Raw genomic sequence first — 16408 nt, 5'->3', positions numbered from 1 at the left:
AATTTAGATGCAAAAACCCTCAACAAAATACTAGCCAACAGAATCCAACAACACATTAAAAGGATCATACACCATAATCAAGTGGGGTTTATCCCTGAAATGCAAGCATTCTTCAATATATGCAAATCAATGTGATACACCATATTAACAAATTGAAGGATAAAACTACATGATCATCTCAATAGATGCAGAAAAAGCTTTTGACAAAATTCAACACCCATTTATGATAAAAACTCTCCAGAAGGTGGGCATTGAGGGAACCTATCTCAACATAGTAAAGCCCATATGTGACAAACCCACAGCAAACATCATTCTCAATGGTGAAAAACTGAAAGCATTCCCTCTAAGATCTGGAACAAGATGAGGATGTCCACTCTCACCACTACTATTCAACATAGTTTTGGAAGTCCTTGCCACAACAATCAGAGAAGAAAAAGAAATAAAAGGAATCCAAATTGTAAAAGAAGAAATAAAACTGTCACTGTTCACAGATGACATGATACTATACATAGGAAATCCTAAAGATGCCACCAGAAAACTACTTGTGCTAATCAATGAATTTGGTAAAGTTGCAGGATACAAAATTAACACACAGAAATCTCTTGCATTTCTATACACTAACAATGACAGATCAGAAAGAGAAATTAAGGAAACAATCCCATTCACCATTGCAACAAAAGGAATAAAATACCTGGGAATACACCTAACTAAGGAGGTAAAAGACCTGTACTCAGAAAACTATAAGACACTAATGAAAGAAATCAAAGATGTCAAAAACAGATGGAGAGATATACCATGTTCTTGGATTGGAAGAATCAACATTGTGAAAATGCCTATACTACCCAAAGCAATCTACAGATTCAATGCAATCCCTATCAAATTACCAACGGCATTTTTGACAGAACTAGAACAAAAAAATCCTAAAATCTGCACGGAGACACAAAAGACCCCGAATAGCCAAAGCAACCTTCAGGGAAAAAAGTGGAGCTGGAGGAATCAGACTCCCTGACTTCAGACTATACTACAAAGCTACAATAATCAAGACAATATGGTACTGGCACAAACACAGAAATATAGATCAAGGGAACAGGATAGAAAGCCCAGAGATAAACTATGGTCAACTAATCTATGACAAAGGAGCCAAGGATATGCAATGGAGAAAAGACCATCTCCTCAATAAGTGGTGCTGGGAAAAGTGGACAGCTACATGTAAAAGAATGAAATTAGAACACTCCCTAACACCATACACACAAAAAAAATTCAAAATGGATTAAAGACCTAAATGTAAGGCCAGACACTATAAAACTCTTAGAGCAAAACATAGGAGCAACACTCTTTGACATAAATCACAGCGAGATCTTTTTTGACCCACCTCCTAGCGTAATGGAAATAAAAACAAAAATAAGTGGGACCGAATGAAACATAAACTTCTGCATAGCAAAGGAAACTATAAGCAAGACGAAAAGACAGCCCTCAGAATGGGAGAAAATATTTGCAAATGAATCAACAGACAAAGGATTAATCTCCAAAATATATAAACAGTTCATGCAGCTCAATGTCAAAATAACAAACAACCTACTCAAAAAATGGGCAGAAGAACTAAATAGGCATTTCTCCAAAGAAAACATACAGATGGCCAAGAGCACATGAAAAGCTGCTCAACATCTCACTAATTATTAGAGAAATGCAAATCAAAACTCCACACCGGTTAGATTGGACATCATGAGAAAATCTACAAACAGTAAATGCTGGAGAGGATGTGGAGAAAGGGGAACTCTCTTGCTCTGTTGGTGGGAATGTAAATTGATACAGCCACTATGGAGAACATTATGGAGGTTCCTTGAAAAACTAAAAATAGTTACCATATCACCCAGCAATCCCACTACTGGGCATATACCCAGAGAACACCAGAATTCAAAAAGACACATGCCCTCCGATGTTCACTGCAGCACTATTTACAATAGCCAGGACATGGAAGCAACCTAAATGTCCATTAACAGATGAATGGATAAAGAAGATGTGGTACATATATACAATGGAATATTACTCAGCTGTAAAAAGGAACGAAATTGGGATATTTGTAGAGATATGGACGGACCTAGAGACTGTCACACAGAGTGAAGTGAGTCAGAAAGAGAAAAACAAATATCGTATATTAATACATATATGCGGAATATAGAAAAATGGTACAAATCAACCAGTTTGCAAGGCAGAAATAGACTCAGATGTAGAGAACAAACATATGGACACCAAGTGGGGAAAGCAGGGGGTGGGGGGTGGGGGGGTGGTTTGGGTGGGATGAATTGGGAGATTGGGATTGCCATACATACATTACTAATAAGAAAAAAAATATCAAATTGTACGCTTTGGATATATGCAGTTTATTGTATGTCAATTGTATCAATAAAATTTCTTGAAGAAAAGAAAATAAAGATGAAGCTGAGGGTGACAGTAAAATCTTAAAAAGAAAGGAAGGAAAAAGGAAGGAAGGAAGGAGGGAAGGATGAATGAACAGATCAGAATGTGCCCAAAAACTACCTTAAATTTTTAACAATCGGTTACATAATCCTCATATTATGTTGTATCTGGATATTTTGTCATTATTTATTTTTGTTCATGTGGCCCGTGATGTGCTGAGGAGGGTGTGCAGGCAGCACCCTCAACTCCCCATGACCATACAAACCAGTGACGTTAGACATGTATTGATACCTGCTTAGTCTGCCAGGTGCAAAGAGCCAAATTTCCAGTTATTTCTGGGCCTGTTGTGAGAGCAGCCCCCATCATCACAGGCATGGAAGCCCACACCCACATGCTCAATGCGACCACCTCATTGTCACTATATGGCCCTAGATAATTTCAGTACAATTAAGTGTTTATTTTTCCCAAACAGTAATCCTGAGGCCACATATGTTCCTGAAATCACACCAGGCCCAATCCGAAGCCCATGTACACTCATACCTTCTGAAACAGAAAATAAACTGATTATGTGTTTGGCAAAAGCACAACCAAGTAAACACACACCATTTACATTAAGCTTGTTCTGACAACTCCAGCCCATCTGCCATAATATGCAAAACCATAAGCACTGCTACCGTGTTAATGGTATGTACGAAAATAAAACTTTTATGGGAACTCAAGTATTTTAAGAATGACTGAATGGAAAGGTAGAAGATTGTCACATAGGGTATAGAGGCTGGCATTCATTGGGTATTTACTTGGTGTTATTTAATCCTTGCAGCACCCGTGTGGAGTAGATACACTTGGCCCAGGTTTTGAGGCACAAAGAGATGAAACAATTTGCTCTCAAATACAGGGCTAATAGGTGGCAGAGCTGGGATCGCGACCCAAAGTCTGACTCACGTCTGTGAGCTTAACCAGCCCCCTCGCCTGCCCACGCTGGGCAAATGCGTGGCTTTCCCGAGGCCACAGCCTCCTTCCTGTCTCACTTTGTTTAAAGATGATGATCTTAAGGGACTCACAGCAAACACATGCCTCCAACTTTGGCCCTTCTCCCAGGGAGAAGGCTGGGGATAGAGGGTGTGTGGAATAAATGACAAGAAGTCATCTCAGCAGTGCTTCTCTGTCAGCGAGAACAAAACTCATCTTTCTCACAAGACTTTGTTACACGTGTTATTCCAATGGACTGATTTTGTCTCTAGTCTCCCCATAAGCTACAGTTCTAAAGGTTTACTTCTAGTCTTCTAAAGAGAATTTTAATATGTCTCTATTTTTCTATCATTTTAGTTTCAAAATCGCTTTTGTTAAAATTAAGAGGAATATTTCTTCGTCTTCCCACCCAGCCAAATAAAAAAGAAATTTATAGATGGTATCTATAAAAGTCTGAATAATCATCTCAAGGCTTCAAGTATGCATTAAAAGACCCAAATCAATAAAAGTTATTTTTAACATAGTTGTATTTAGAAAGATTTAGAGAAGTGTTAATTTTTTCAGCACAGTGTAATGCAGCATGGCGTAAACATGGCCGCCCAAGGATACAAGGTACAAAAGCCCTCTGGCAAATTAACGCTAGGCCATACTTCTCCTCTTTCTCCTGGTCAAATAAGAAGTCAAATGAGTTGAGTAAAGCTCTTCCTCTGTTCAAGAAACAAAGAGCCAAAGCACACACCCAACCATGCTGTATTTAAGCGTAGCTAGTATAAGCATTAAAGCTACAACAAGCAGCACCATTTTCTAGCCACAAATCAAAATTTACCTTGTCAGTTAGCATCCTTTTAAGCTGAAACCCATATGTTAAGTTACAAAAAGAAATTCTTTAGGAAAAGAGATTCAAAGAAAAAATATCAACACCATTAAAAGCAAACAACAACTTACATTCAGTAATGTAAGTTATTTTTACGCTTGGAATCTATTCTCTCTTAAATTTCCGTATAAAACCAATAATATAATAAGAGCAGAAAGACAGTAGAAAGAAGGTCAACCATTTACATAAATATACCTTTACTGGATCTATAATGTCAACTTTAACACTAAGGTCTATGTGAATCTTCACATAGTTTATGCATCCAATAAATATTTACTCAAAGCCAGCAAAAATATGAAAATCTTATCTTTTTAAATTGCCGGTACTATCTATAGGTGGGAGACAATTCTGTAAATTCATCATGTATTGCCATTTAAGAAAGTTTTCTTTGGGAATCAGATTTCCCCAAATAACAAAGCTAATAATATTGGTTTCCATTTTCTTTTAACATCTTTGCAATATAAAAATAAAACTTCTGATAAATTTTAACTTATAGACATTGTCTAACAGTTCACCCTAGTAAAAGAAACCTATTCAAAATAAGAATTATTTTCATTTTATTAATTATATTTAAGAATAGCCAAGTTTTAAAAAGAGTCCTGGACTCTAAAAAGAGCACCTTGGATTTATAGATGCTTCTGGGACAAGTAGAAGCATCACCTTGCCCCTCAAAGGCCAACCCATAAGCATAAGCTCTGTTCTCTGACCACATTCTGTATTAAATGATTAAATCGTCCATCTTTTCTTTGGTCATAATAGAAATTAAGCCATTCACCCCAAAAACCACTAAAAAAGTAACTGTGTGGAATGCTCTCCTGGTCTTCAGCACATTATCTTTTAGAAAGTTCTAGATTAGAATAAGGCTCTAGCAACCTCTCCTTCCAAAACAAATGACCTGAATCTTCTGGCTGGAAGACAATAGCTGTACTTGAGGCAGGTGAAATGACTCTGAAAAGCCTCAGTAAAAGCCATCTGCTGGTGCAGGCCAAGTTTATGGTTTACAGTTTTAGAAAGCCCCTAAAGATTTAACAGTCTTGCATTGTGCCAGCAATATGGGGATATTTTAGTTGTGACCTTGAAAGTCCTCAATCAAGGAAACACTTAAAATAGTATTTTGTAAAAAGTAGAAGAAATGACCACTTGATGTTGTGTCTTTGTTATCCCAAATCTGGACGCAGTTCAACCACATGGCTCCCCAGGTTAGTGGCAAAGCTATATTCAGAATCGGAATGAAAGGCTAAGCAGAGATGCACATATGGATGTAAGATATTATTATAGCACCACAGTGATAACATAGCACTTTGCACAAATATTTCCCAACTCTAAATTTCCCCAAATGTACAAGTGATCGATTAGAAAACTATGACTTGCTTTACAAAATAATTCACTGCACAAAACATTTCACCATAGTTGCTTTGTTCTCTTAAGGAGCTCCAGATACAGAAACATAATTCCAACTTTTTCTGGAACATGATTTGTATGAAGTGAAACAGCTAAATGCAACCAAAATAGATGTTTGCAATGGACTCTAAGAGCTCTGGTTCTTTACTGTCCTTGTTGTTGCTTTAATTTTTCTTCCTATAGTATATATATTTAAAAATAAAGAGCATCATAATCAAATGATTTACAATTTCACATTTTTTGGAAAGATTTCACTGTAAGCATTTCAGGTATAGATCACCAACTCTCACCTACCAGTTTTGTAAAAACAAACACTATGATTTACTAAAATGTGTGCTTTGAGTAAAAAAAAATTATACCCCAGTAAGATAGAGAGCACAATTTCTTTAAACATTTTCTTAATCAGAGGGTAAACTGAACCTCAACACACGAAGCTGAAAACTTAAAATGAGAACTCCTGAAACCTTCCCCTTCAGGAAGCAAAGGAAAACAAAAGTTACTAAAATAAAATGAAAAGTATTAAATGTTCAGATGTTTAATAAGGAATCCAGTTAAGTACTCAACCAGAAATTCTTTTTAAAAACTCTAACACTCACAACAGAAGTTTGTTATTAATGAAAACCAGCAGAGAACAGAGTCCCCTCTGGCAAAGAGAAAGCTATTTTTCACTTCTCCTGGTAACTATCTTTAGTAGTTTACACTCTTGGAAACCGAGAATGTGAATATGGATTTATTGTGAAGCAACATGCAATTATCGAATGCCAGTTCTGGGGGTGGGGAAGCCCATGAATCAATGCAAATGAAATCCTAAAGCACGACAGGCATCAATATAGGCATTGAGGTCTGGTGACAAAGGCCTTATGATGTCTGAAACTTTCATGGCCTGGGCATTCCCCACTATGGCCAGTGAGCTATTTACATCTCAGTACAGAAAAGAATCGATAGAAGCTGAAAAGCCCCGGCCCTTGCACAAAAGATAATCAAAGCACCGAACCCAAGGCGGCTGGAGTAGGACACAGTGGGAATTATCTGAAATTAATTACTCTGCTAGTAGGCAAATGGAACATCAGTGAGGAGGAATATTTTGGATGGAGTTTCTTGCTGAGTCTCCAGGAAAACACGGGACAGACTAAAGTCAGCGTAAGAGGGGCAAATGTCACATATATCGGGATTACAATCAAGTACAAGCAAACATCGGTGCCAACGGTGGTCGGGTGCAGAAGTGAAGAGTGTGACTGAACACAGGTGTGGGTTGTTTGTACAAAGGCAGCTAGCAAAATACGCAGGGTAAACTGCCTTTCTTGAGAAAACTCTCTGCTGCTGACTACACTGCCTTCACCAACATCTTTCAGCAAAAACACAAGTCATTCTAGAGCTTCTGGGAAATTGTGCTGGAAGTGGAAAGAGCATACGATATCTCTGGCCCTTTATCCAACTAGCAAAGGTGGAGTTTCTTTTTGAGCCGTCTGTGAAGAAACAGTTTGCTAAGGAGCTAATAACATAAGTGTGTACAGAAGTCTGTGTGAGCACGTGTGAGGGTGATTTTAACCTCTGCACTGCAGGGTAAACTCCACTGGGGCAGGGCCTCTCTATCTCCTTCACCTTTGTAACCCGCATCCTTAGCATGAAGCCTGGCACAGAGCAAGCGCTCTGCAGAATCTCCAGAGATGTCTCCTTAATGAACTAAGAGATGCTCCAGAGAATGAGTGTCCAACTTTTAAGAAGCACCCATTTCATTTCGACAGTTGATATGGAGGTGATGGTTCTGATTTACCATCTGAAAGGGGTTCAACAAACCAATACTTAATATAATGCTTTCTTAGCGGCTTGTTCAAAATGCCTACAGTACTCAGTTTATAGTAACTTTTTCCTAAATGAGACAAGCCTCTTTCCTTGCCATCTAAGTATGTGAGGTTTTACTACAGGCCGGTTTCTCTGAATGGATAAAGTCTTATAACCTCTCCCTTGACTCAGATGCTATTAATCAGGACAGTATCCAATGAGACGGACACGAAAGGACCCACTATGAACAACTGGGGCTTTGTGTTCTCCCCCGAGTTGGGTTTGAATCACATCAGTCCTGAGTTACTGTATTTATTCTTCAAGATTCTTTGGGTTCATGATTTACATTTATATTATGTTAGTGTTTAGGACTAGGGGAGAAGAGACCCAAAAAGGCACACTGAAAACCATGGACATGGTTCCTTTGATTACCTCACAGTCCCAGGACATGCTGCTGGCTAGCATACGACATGTTTATTATTATTATAAATGGCGCTGTCTCAGTCCCTTCCACACAAAAGCAAACCAGGCAGGGCTTTCAAATTAATAATCCTTTGGGTTTTTTGTTTGTTTCTTTGTTTTAGCTGTAATGGAATCTGGTGCTTGATTTAGGATATCAGGGATGAGAAGATAGTGGGAAGGTTATGTTTACTACTGATATGCCATCATTTGTTACTTAGATGTGAAGAAACTGTAAAGACTGAGCCTATAGTTGTAAGACATAAAACATGCTCTTAAAGCAGCCAGGAAGGATGACCATTCAAATACAAGTCTGTTCACTAAATACTTCTCAGATAGGCCACAGAGTTGAACACTGAGTTAGGCACTCGCTGGAGACACAGAGATAATACAGCCTACCTTTCTTGCTCAAGGAGCTCACAATTTCCATGGAGGTTGAAATATATACAGTTAATTCTGATACTCCAGCAAAACTGTTAGGTTTCACGTAGTAAGCTAGTTTAACAAAACACAGAACAGGAAGCTATAAAAATACACTTGGGGATGCTAAAGTTTCAGAGGAGGTGGCAGTCGGACTTCACCATGAAGGATGCATAGAGCTTTACCTGGAAAAATTTGGAGGAAGACATTTTAGGTAGAGGAAAGGCAGGAATTAGAGCAGACAGTGTGAAAATCCAAGGTATGATCAGTAATGCATGCAGGGTCCAATGTGGATGGAGTGGAGGCTCTTGGGGCAAGGGGTGACAGATGGGAGTAGAGAAATTGATTAAAGCCAGATCACACAGGGTCTTGAGTGTGCCAAAAAGTTTGGAATTCATCTTATAAAACTAGAAAACCATCAGGCTTTTGCGAAACACAAGAATGTAAGAAAAGAGGTATGTTTTAGAAATATGAATGGCTATGTGGAGCATTAACAAGAGGAAACAAGAGACAAAAGACATGGAGGTATAGTTGCTTCCAGACATTAAGGAAGAGATGACCTAAGAATAAAACAAATATGTAATAGATGAAAAAGGCAAACTCCCTCCATTCTCGCTCCATGCAGTTTGATGACGGCACCATGAAATGTCTGCTTGAAACTCTGGAATTCTAATTCCTATGATCTTGGTGGAACTCCTGGGAAGCACTGTTTTGGTCACATTAAAATAGCATGAATAATAAAAGGCATCAAAACTGGAAAAGAAGAAGTAAAATTGCCTCTGTGGTAAAATTGCCACCACAGGTGACATGGTCTTATACGTAGAAAACACTAAAGATTAAACACACAGAGATACACACAATCTGTTAGAGATAATAAATTCAGCAAAGTTACAGGATACAAAATCAACATAGGAAAATCAGTTCCACCTTTATATACTGGCAATAAACAATTCAGAAAGGAAATTAAGAAAATTTCATTTATAACAGCATCAAAAAGAATAAAATACTTAAACTTAACTAAGGAGGCAGACCTTCCTAGGTGGCGCAGTGGTTAAGAATCTGCCTGCCAATGCAGGGGACAAGGGTTCGATCCCTGCTCCAGGAAGATCCCACATGCTGTGGAGCAACTAAGCCCGTGCACCACAACTATTGAGCCTGTGCTTTAGTGCCCGTGAGCCTAACTGTTGAGCCCATGTGCTACAACTACTGAAGCCCACGCACCTAGAGCCCGTGCTCCACAACAAGAAAAGCCATGGCAATGAGGAGCCCGCGCACCGCAATGAAGAGTAGCCCCCACTCACTGCAACTAAAAGAAAGCCAGCACACAGCAAAAAAGACCCAACACAGCCAATAAAATAAATAAATTTATTAAAAAAAAACAAAAAACAAAAACAAAAAAAACCAAGGAGGCAAGACTTGTACACTGAAAACTACAAAACAGTGCTGAAAGAAATTCAAGAAGACATAAATAAATGGAAGGATAGCCTGTGTTCATTGATTGGAAGACTTCATATTGTTAAGATGACAATACTACCCAAATCAGTCTACAAATCCAATAAAATCCCTATAGAAATCTCATGGCACTTTTTGCAGAAATAAAAAAACCCATCCTAAAATTCATATGGAATCTCAAGAGACCTTAATGGCTAAAACAACCTGAAAAAGAAGAACCAACTTGGAGGGCTCACACCTCACAATTTCAAACCTTACTATAAAGCTATGCTAATCAAAACAGTATGATAAATTGGGAGACTGGGATTGCCATATATACATTACTAATAAGAAAAAAATATATCAAATTGTACACTTTAAATATATGCAGTTTATTGTATGTCAAAAGAAAAAAAGAATATATTCAATTTTTAATCAACAAACAAACAAAAGAAAAACAAAAACAGTATGATACCTGCAAAGGAAAGACATATAAACCAAAAAATAAAATAAGAGAGCCCAGAAATACACCCTCACATATATGGTCAATTAATTTTCAAAAAGGGTGCTAAGACCATTCAATGGGGAAAGGACAGTCTTTTCAACAAGTGGCTCCAGAAGAACAAGGTATCTACCCACAAAGGAATGAGGTTGGACGCATATGTTATATTATATACAAACATTAACTTTAAATGGCTCATAGACCTCAACTTAAGAGCTAAAACTATAAACTCTTAAAAGAAAATATAGGAGAAAATCTTCACAACAATAGGTACGGTGATGATTTCTTGGTTATGACACCAAAAACAAATGTAAATTGCACTTCAAAATTAAAAACTTTCGTGCCTCAAAGGACACTATCAAGAGAGTAAAAAGGCAACTCATGGAATGGGAGAAAATATTTACAAGTCATGCACCTGATAAGGGATTAATATCCAGACTATATAAAGAACTCCTATAACTCAACAACCAACAACAAAACAAAAAACACAATTCAAAAATGGACAAATAGCTTGAATAAAAACTTCTCTGAGGAATACATAAAAATGGCCAAGCACATAAAAAGATGCTCAACATCATTAGACACTAGAGAAATCAAATCTAAACCACAATAAGATTTAATTTTATACCCATTAGGATGGCTATTATCAAAAAACAGGAAAATCACAAGTGTTGGTGAGGAAGCAGAGAAATTGGAACTTTCATGCAGCTGTCAGGAATGTAAAATGGTGTAGCCACTGTGGAAAACAGTATAGCAGCTCCTCAAAAAGTTAAACATAGAACTGCCATATAATCCAGAAATTCTACTCCTAGGTATATACCCAAAGGATTTGACAGCAAGGATTCAAACAGATACTTGTATACCAATGTTCATAACAGCAATATGCACAATAGCCAAAAGGGAGAAATACACAAGTGTCTATTAACAGATGAATAATTCTTAAAAATGTGGTATATATGTGCAGTGGAATATTATTCACCCATAAAAAGGAATGAAGTTCTAGTATAGCTGTAATGTGGGTGAGTCTTGAACAAATGGTGCTAAGTGAAATAAACCAGACACAGAAGGAAAAATATTGTATGATTTCACTTACATAAAGCACCTGGGGGACTTCTGTGGTGGCACAGTGGTTAAGAATCCACCTGCCAATGCAGGGGACATGGGTTCGAGCCCTCATCTGGGAAGATCCTACATGCCATGGAGCAGCTAAGCCCGTGTGCCACAACTACTGAGCACACATGCCACAACTACTGAAGCCCACACACCTACAGCCCGTTCTCTGCAACGAGAGAAGCCACTGCAATGAGAAGCCTGTGCACTACAACGAAGAGTAGCCCCCACTCGCCACAACTAGAGAAAGCCCATGCACAGCAACGAAGACCCAATGCAGCCAAATAAAGTTCTTTAAAAATAAAAATAAAAATAAAAATAAAATAAAATAAAGTACCTGGACTAGTCACATTCATAGAGAGAAGCAGCAAACTGTGGTTGCTGGGAGTTGGGGAAGGTGGGGTGAGAATGGAGAGTTATTGTTTAATGGTTATGGAATATCTGTTTTGGATAATGAAAAAGTTAGGGAAGTAGGCTGTGGAGATGGCTATACAGCAATGTGTATGTACTTAATGCCACTGAATTGGACACTTAAAGTGCTTATAATGGTAAAATTTAAGTTGTGTCTACTTTACCACAATTAAACAAACAAACACACCAGCATGAATAACACTATCCTAACTATCAGGTAAAGAAAAGAATAACATGTCAGAAGAGACGCCTGTTTCCAGATCCAGGTGGGAGTTGGTAATTGCAAAAAAGAAGTCTAAAGGCTGAAATCGTGTAAGATGTCCCCTTTTAGTAGAAGTGGTTAAGATGCTCAAAGAGACAGCAAACTTACATTGCAGTTTGATGAGCCATCGAATGTGGGGTAAGAACCATCTGGCCAGTCGGCAGGGTCCAAGGCAGCTGACTGCCGGTGCTGGGCCTCGTACTCCTTGAGCTGCAACAAGAGAAAATGAAGCTTGAGATAGAAATAACGGCCAAGGCTGTCTATCAAGCAGCAGAAAGAATCCTTTGGGCACCTTCACACCACTGTTGGTGACTAAGTACAAGCCAAAGACATGGGTCCCCCAATGAAAGGATATACTCGCCCTGCCCTGCAGGTTTTCATCTAAATCAAATCGAGATACAATGGATTCTTTGTATTCTGTGTTCCAAAAAGAACCTTGATTTTCCTTCTCTGACATCTTCCAACATCAAAACTCATCTTTCTCAGTTCAATTATAAGTTCGATAACAGAAATTGTCTGTAATTTGGCCTCTGGATTACCTCTCTTTGTGGAAGACACAATGTGTAGACTAAGGACATTTTAGTAAAACAGAGGTGGAAGCCTGGAACTGATTTTTTAAAATCGCTTGCTTGTCTTGTTCTAGATTGCCTCATGTTTACCAGTTCAGTGTCATCACCTAACAAATGTTATGGGATTTATTGAAGATCCTGTGGATGAAAGGAAAATAGACATCTAGAATATGTTCAGAGACATTTAAAGTTTGGGCTTAAAAACTAGGTTTCTACTTTTTGAAAAACAGAGGAGAAATGAAATATTATAGAAAATTAACAAATTTAACCTAGCAGAAGTAGATGAAAGATCTTTCAAAATGGCCAATGTGAGACGTTCCAGGTGTGTTTTCATAAAACATGTAGAAATTTAACTCTGCATAATACAATTAAGTTGTCACTGTATTAAAATCCTGCTATAAAACAGTTTTTAGACATGAATTTAAGACACTGATCAAATCATGTTCCATGAATTAAGACACCAAAAAACAGAAATAATCTGACCTGACAGCCCAGGAGATGGTGCCAGGACTGTCCTTTACCGCTGGAGCTGTGCGGATGTGACAATGCCACTTCTCTAGGAAAAAGCAACTTTCCAAAGAATTATTTCTCTATGAAATTTTTTTCTGAGCACACTTTGACAGGAAATGGACCAGGAGGAGGCAGACAGTATTGATTAAGAGGTATGGGCTCCTAAATAACTGGGAGCCCTTGGGCAAATTACTTAACCTCTCTGTGTCTCAGTTCCTTCACCTGGAAAAAGGGATGCAATAAACTATCTCACACGACTATTACCAGACTGAAGATAATGCAGCAAAGCTCTTAGCACACTGTACCCATGCAACAGACTTATCATGAAGGTAGTATTATTATGGCCCTTGTGGTCTCAGATAAAAGAGAGCTCAAAGAATAGCTAAGGCTACTATCACACTCAACCTTAGCTCCAACTTCTAGGAGGCACTAAATAAAAGCTTCATCTTTAGGAAAACAAAACAAATTCCTCACTAGTCAATTATAAACAGACAATATTTTTCTTTTGGTATGTGTCCATTTCCATCATTTTTTTACCCTGGCCTAAGAGTACATGTGCTGCTGCTTCTTTTTTTTAAAAAACATTTATATATTTATTTACTGGCCACATGGCTTGTGGGATCTTAATTCCCCAACCAGGGATTGAACTCAGGCCCTCGGCATTAAGAGCGAGGAGTCCTAACCACTGAACCACCAGGAAATTCCCCATGCGCTTCTTTGGATAAAGATTCAACTTCATGCTCTATCCAAATTTATCTTGTTTTTAAATTTCCTAATTAAAAAAACAAACAGGATCTCTACCAATTTTTTAAAGTGCATTTTACGATGAAAAAAACCTGGTTATTGTTTACATAATCACATTTTTACATTCCACTCTGTCCCCAAAGACAATTGATGATGTTCATTTGAGAAACTTGTGTATTTTAAAGCAAATTTATAGTTTTCATTTAATTCTGGAAGTTTCAAAATAATGACATTTTAGAGTGTGTGTGTATGGGTGTCTGTCTGTTCATCTGTTTGTCTCGGGAGGAATTACTACCTTCATATCTTATTTTCCTTACTCTCATAGTTTTCTCATACTTGAAGTCTATGACATGATTCTTAGAGGGATGGCCATCTTTAGTAGGTTAATGCTTATTCTATCTTAAAGACCTTTATGGAGAGAGATTCTAAAATGTTCCCATTTCTAAGAGCGCTTATTATAAAGAACATTTATACTATATTTAACCTAAATCCCCTCCAGCTGCAATTTTCATTCATTTCCTTTTATTCTCTCCTCAGTAGAGATGAAAACAAAACACTATGCAGTACATCCTAAAGAGGTACTAATAATCCTTCATATACTTGAAGAGAGTGAATAAGTTCTTTTCTGCTTCTTTTCTGAGATAAATCTTTTCCAATTCCAACCCACGAGACGTATTTAAAAAAACCCTCAATCACTCTGTTGCTTTCCTCTGGACTCTCTCTATGAGCCTCTCTAGCTGTCCACATTCCTATGATTGATGCATAATAGCTGCTACAAGGATATAATACATACATAGGTTCTCAGCTCATAATCTCGTGCTCTGGTATACCAGATGCCCAGACTCCCTTTATTTTTATCTTTTTGGTGGGGGGGGTACACCAAGTTCAATCATCTGTTTTTATACACATATCCCCGTATTCCCTCCCTCCCTCCCTCAACTCCCTCCCCCACCCTCCCCATCCCAGTCCTCTAAGGCATCATCCATCCTCGAGTTGGACTCCCTTTGTTATACAACAACTTCCCACTGGCTATCTATTTAACAGTTGGTACTATATATGTGTCTGTGCTACTCTCTCCCTTCGTCTCAGCTTCCCCTTCACCCCCCGCCACCCCCAAAACCTCGAGTTCTCCAGTCCATTCTCTGCATCTGCGTCCTTGTTCTTGTCACTGAGTTCATCAGTACCATTTTTAGATTCCATATATGTGAGTTAGCATACAATATTTGTCCTTCTCTTTCTGACTTACTTCACTCTGTATGACAGATTGTAGTTCTATCCACCTCATTACATATAGCTCCATCTCATCCCTTTTTATAGCTGAGTAATATTCCATTGTATATATATGCCACATCTTCTTTATCCATTCATTTGTTGGTGGGCACTTAGGTTGCTTCCATGTCCTGGCTATTGTAAATAGTGCTGCAATAAACATTATGGTACATGTTTCTTTTGGGATTATGGTTTTCTTTGGGTATGTGCCCAGGAGTGGGATTACTGGATCATATGGTAGTTCTATTTTTAGTTTTCTAAGGAACCTCCAAACTGTTTTCCATAGTGGCTGTACCAACTTACAGTCCCACCAACAGTGCAGGAGAGTTCCCTTTTCTCCACACCCTCTCCAGCATTTGTTGTTTCCAGATTTTGTGATGATGGCCATTCTGATTGGTGTGAGGTGATACCTCATTGTGGCTTTGACTTGCATTTCTCTGATGATTAGTGATGTTGAGCATCTTTTTTTTTTTTTTTTTTAATTTTATTTTATTTTATTTTTTTTTTGGGGGGTACACCAGGTTCAATCATATGTTTTTACACACATCCCCCCATGCCCTCCCTTCCTTGACTCCCCCCCCCAAGTCCCCCCCACCCTCCCTGCCCCAGTCCTCTAAGGCATCTTCCATCCTCGAGTTGGACTCTCTTTGTTATACAACAACTTCCCACTGACTATTTTACAGTTGGTAGTATATATATGTCTGTGCTACTCTCTCGCTTCGTCTCAGTTTCCCCTTCACCCCCCGCCCCCTCCCATACCTCGAGTTCTCCAGTCCATTCTCTGTATCTGCATCCTTGTTCTTGTCACTGAGTTCATCAGTACCATTTTTAGATTCCGTATATGTGAGTTAGCATACAATATTTGTCCTTCTCTTTCTGACTTACTTCACTCTGTATGACAGATTGTAGTTCTATCCACCTCACTATATATAGCTCCATCTCATCCCTTTTTATAGCTGAGTAATATTCCATTGTATATATATGCCACATCTTCTGTATCCATTCATTTGTTGATGGGCATTTCGGTTGCTTCCATGTCCTGGCTATTGTAAATAGAGTTGCAATAAACATGATGGTACAAGTTTCTTTTGGGATTATGGTTTTCTTTGGGTATATGCCCAGGAGTGGGATTACTGGATCATATGGTAGCTCTATTTGTAGTTTTTTAAGGAACCTCCAAATTGTTTTCCATAGTGGCTGTACCAACTTACAGTCCCACCAACAGTGCAGGAGAGTTCCCTTTTCTCCACACCCTCTCCAACATTTGTGGTTTCCAG

General features: G+C 38.3%; 1 protein-coding gene across 6 annotated transcripts in view; it reads right to left on the bottom strand.

Annotated features, from left to right (window-relative positions):
- Nucleotides 1-16408, bottom strand: part of SASH1 (SAM and SH3 domain containing 1) — a 322758-nt gene that overhangs the window by 54265 nt on the left and 252085 nt on the right. For all 6 annotated transcript variants that reach the window (XM_057738103.1, XM_057738104.1, XM_057738105.1 and 3 more), the window contains one exon: nt 12148-12249. In XM_057738103.1, the coding sequence (XP_057594086.1) occupies nt 12148-12249 (102 nt within the window). The remainder of the gene's footprint in view (nt 1-12147; nt 12250-16408) is intronic.

Source organism: Hippopotamus amphibius, chromosome 6 (assembly GCF_030028045.1).
Source record: "Hippopotamus amphibius kiboko isolate mHipAmp2 chromosome 6, mHipAmp2.hap2, whole genome shotgun sequence".
NCBI lineage: Eukaryota > Metazoa > Chordata > Mammalia > Artiodactyla > Hippopotamidae > Hippopotamus > Hippopotamus amphibius.
The sequence above is the reverse complement of the archived record's forward strand: the minus strand, read 5'-3'. Positions and strand labels throughout refer to the sequence as shown.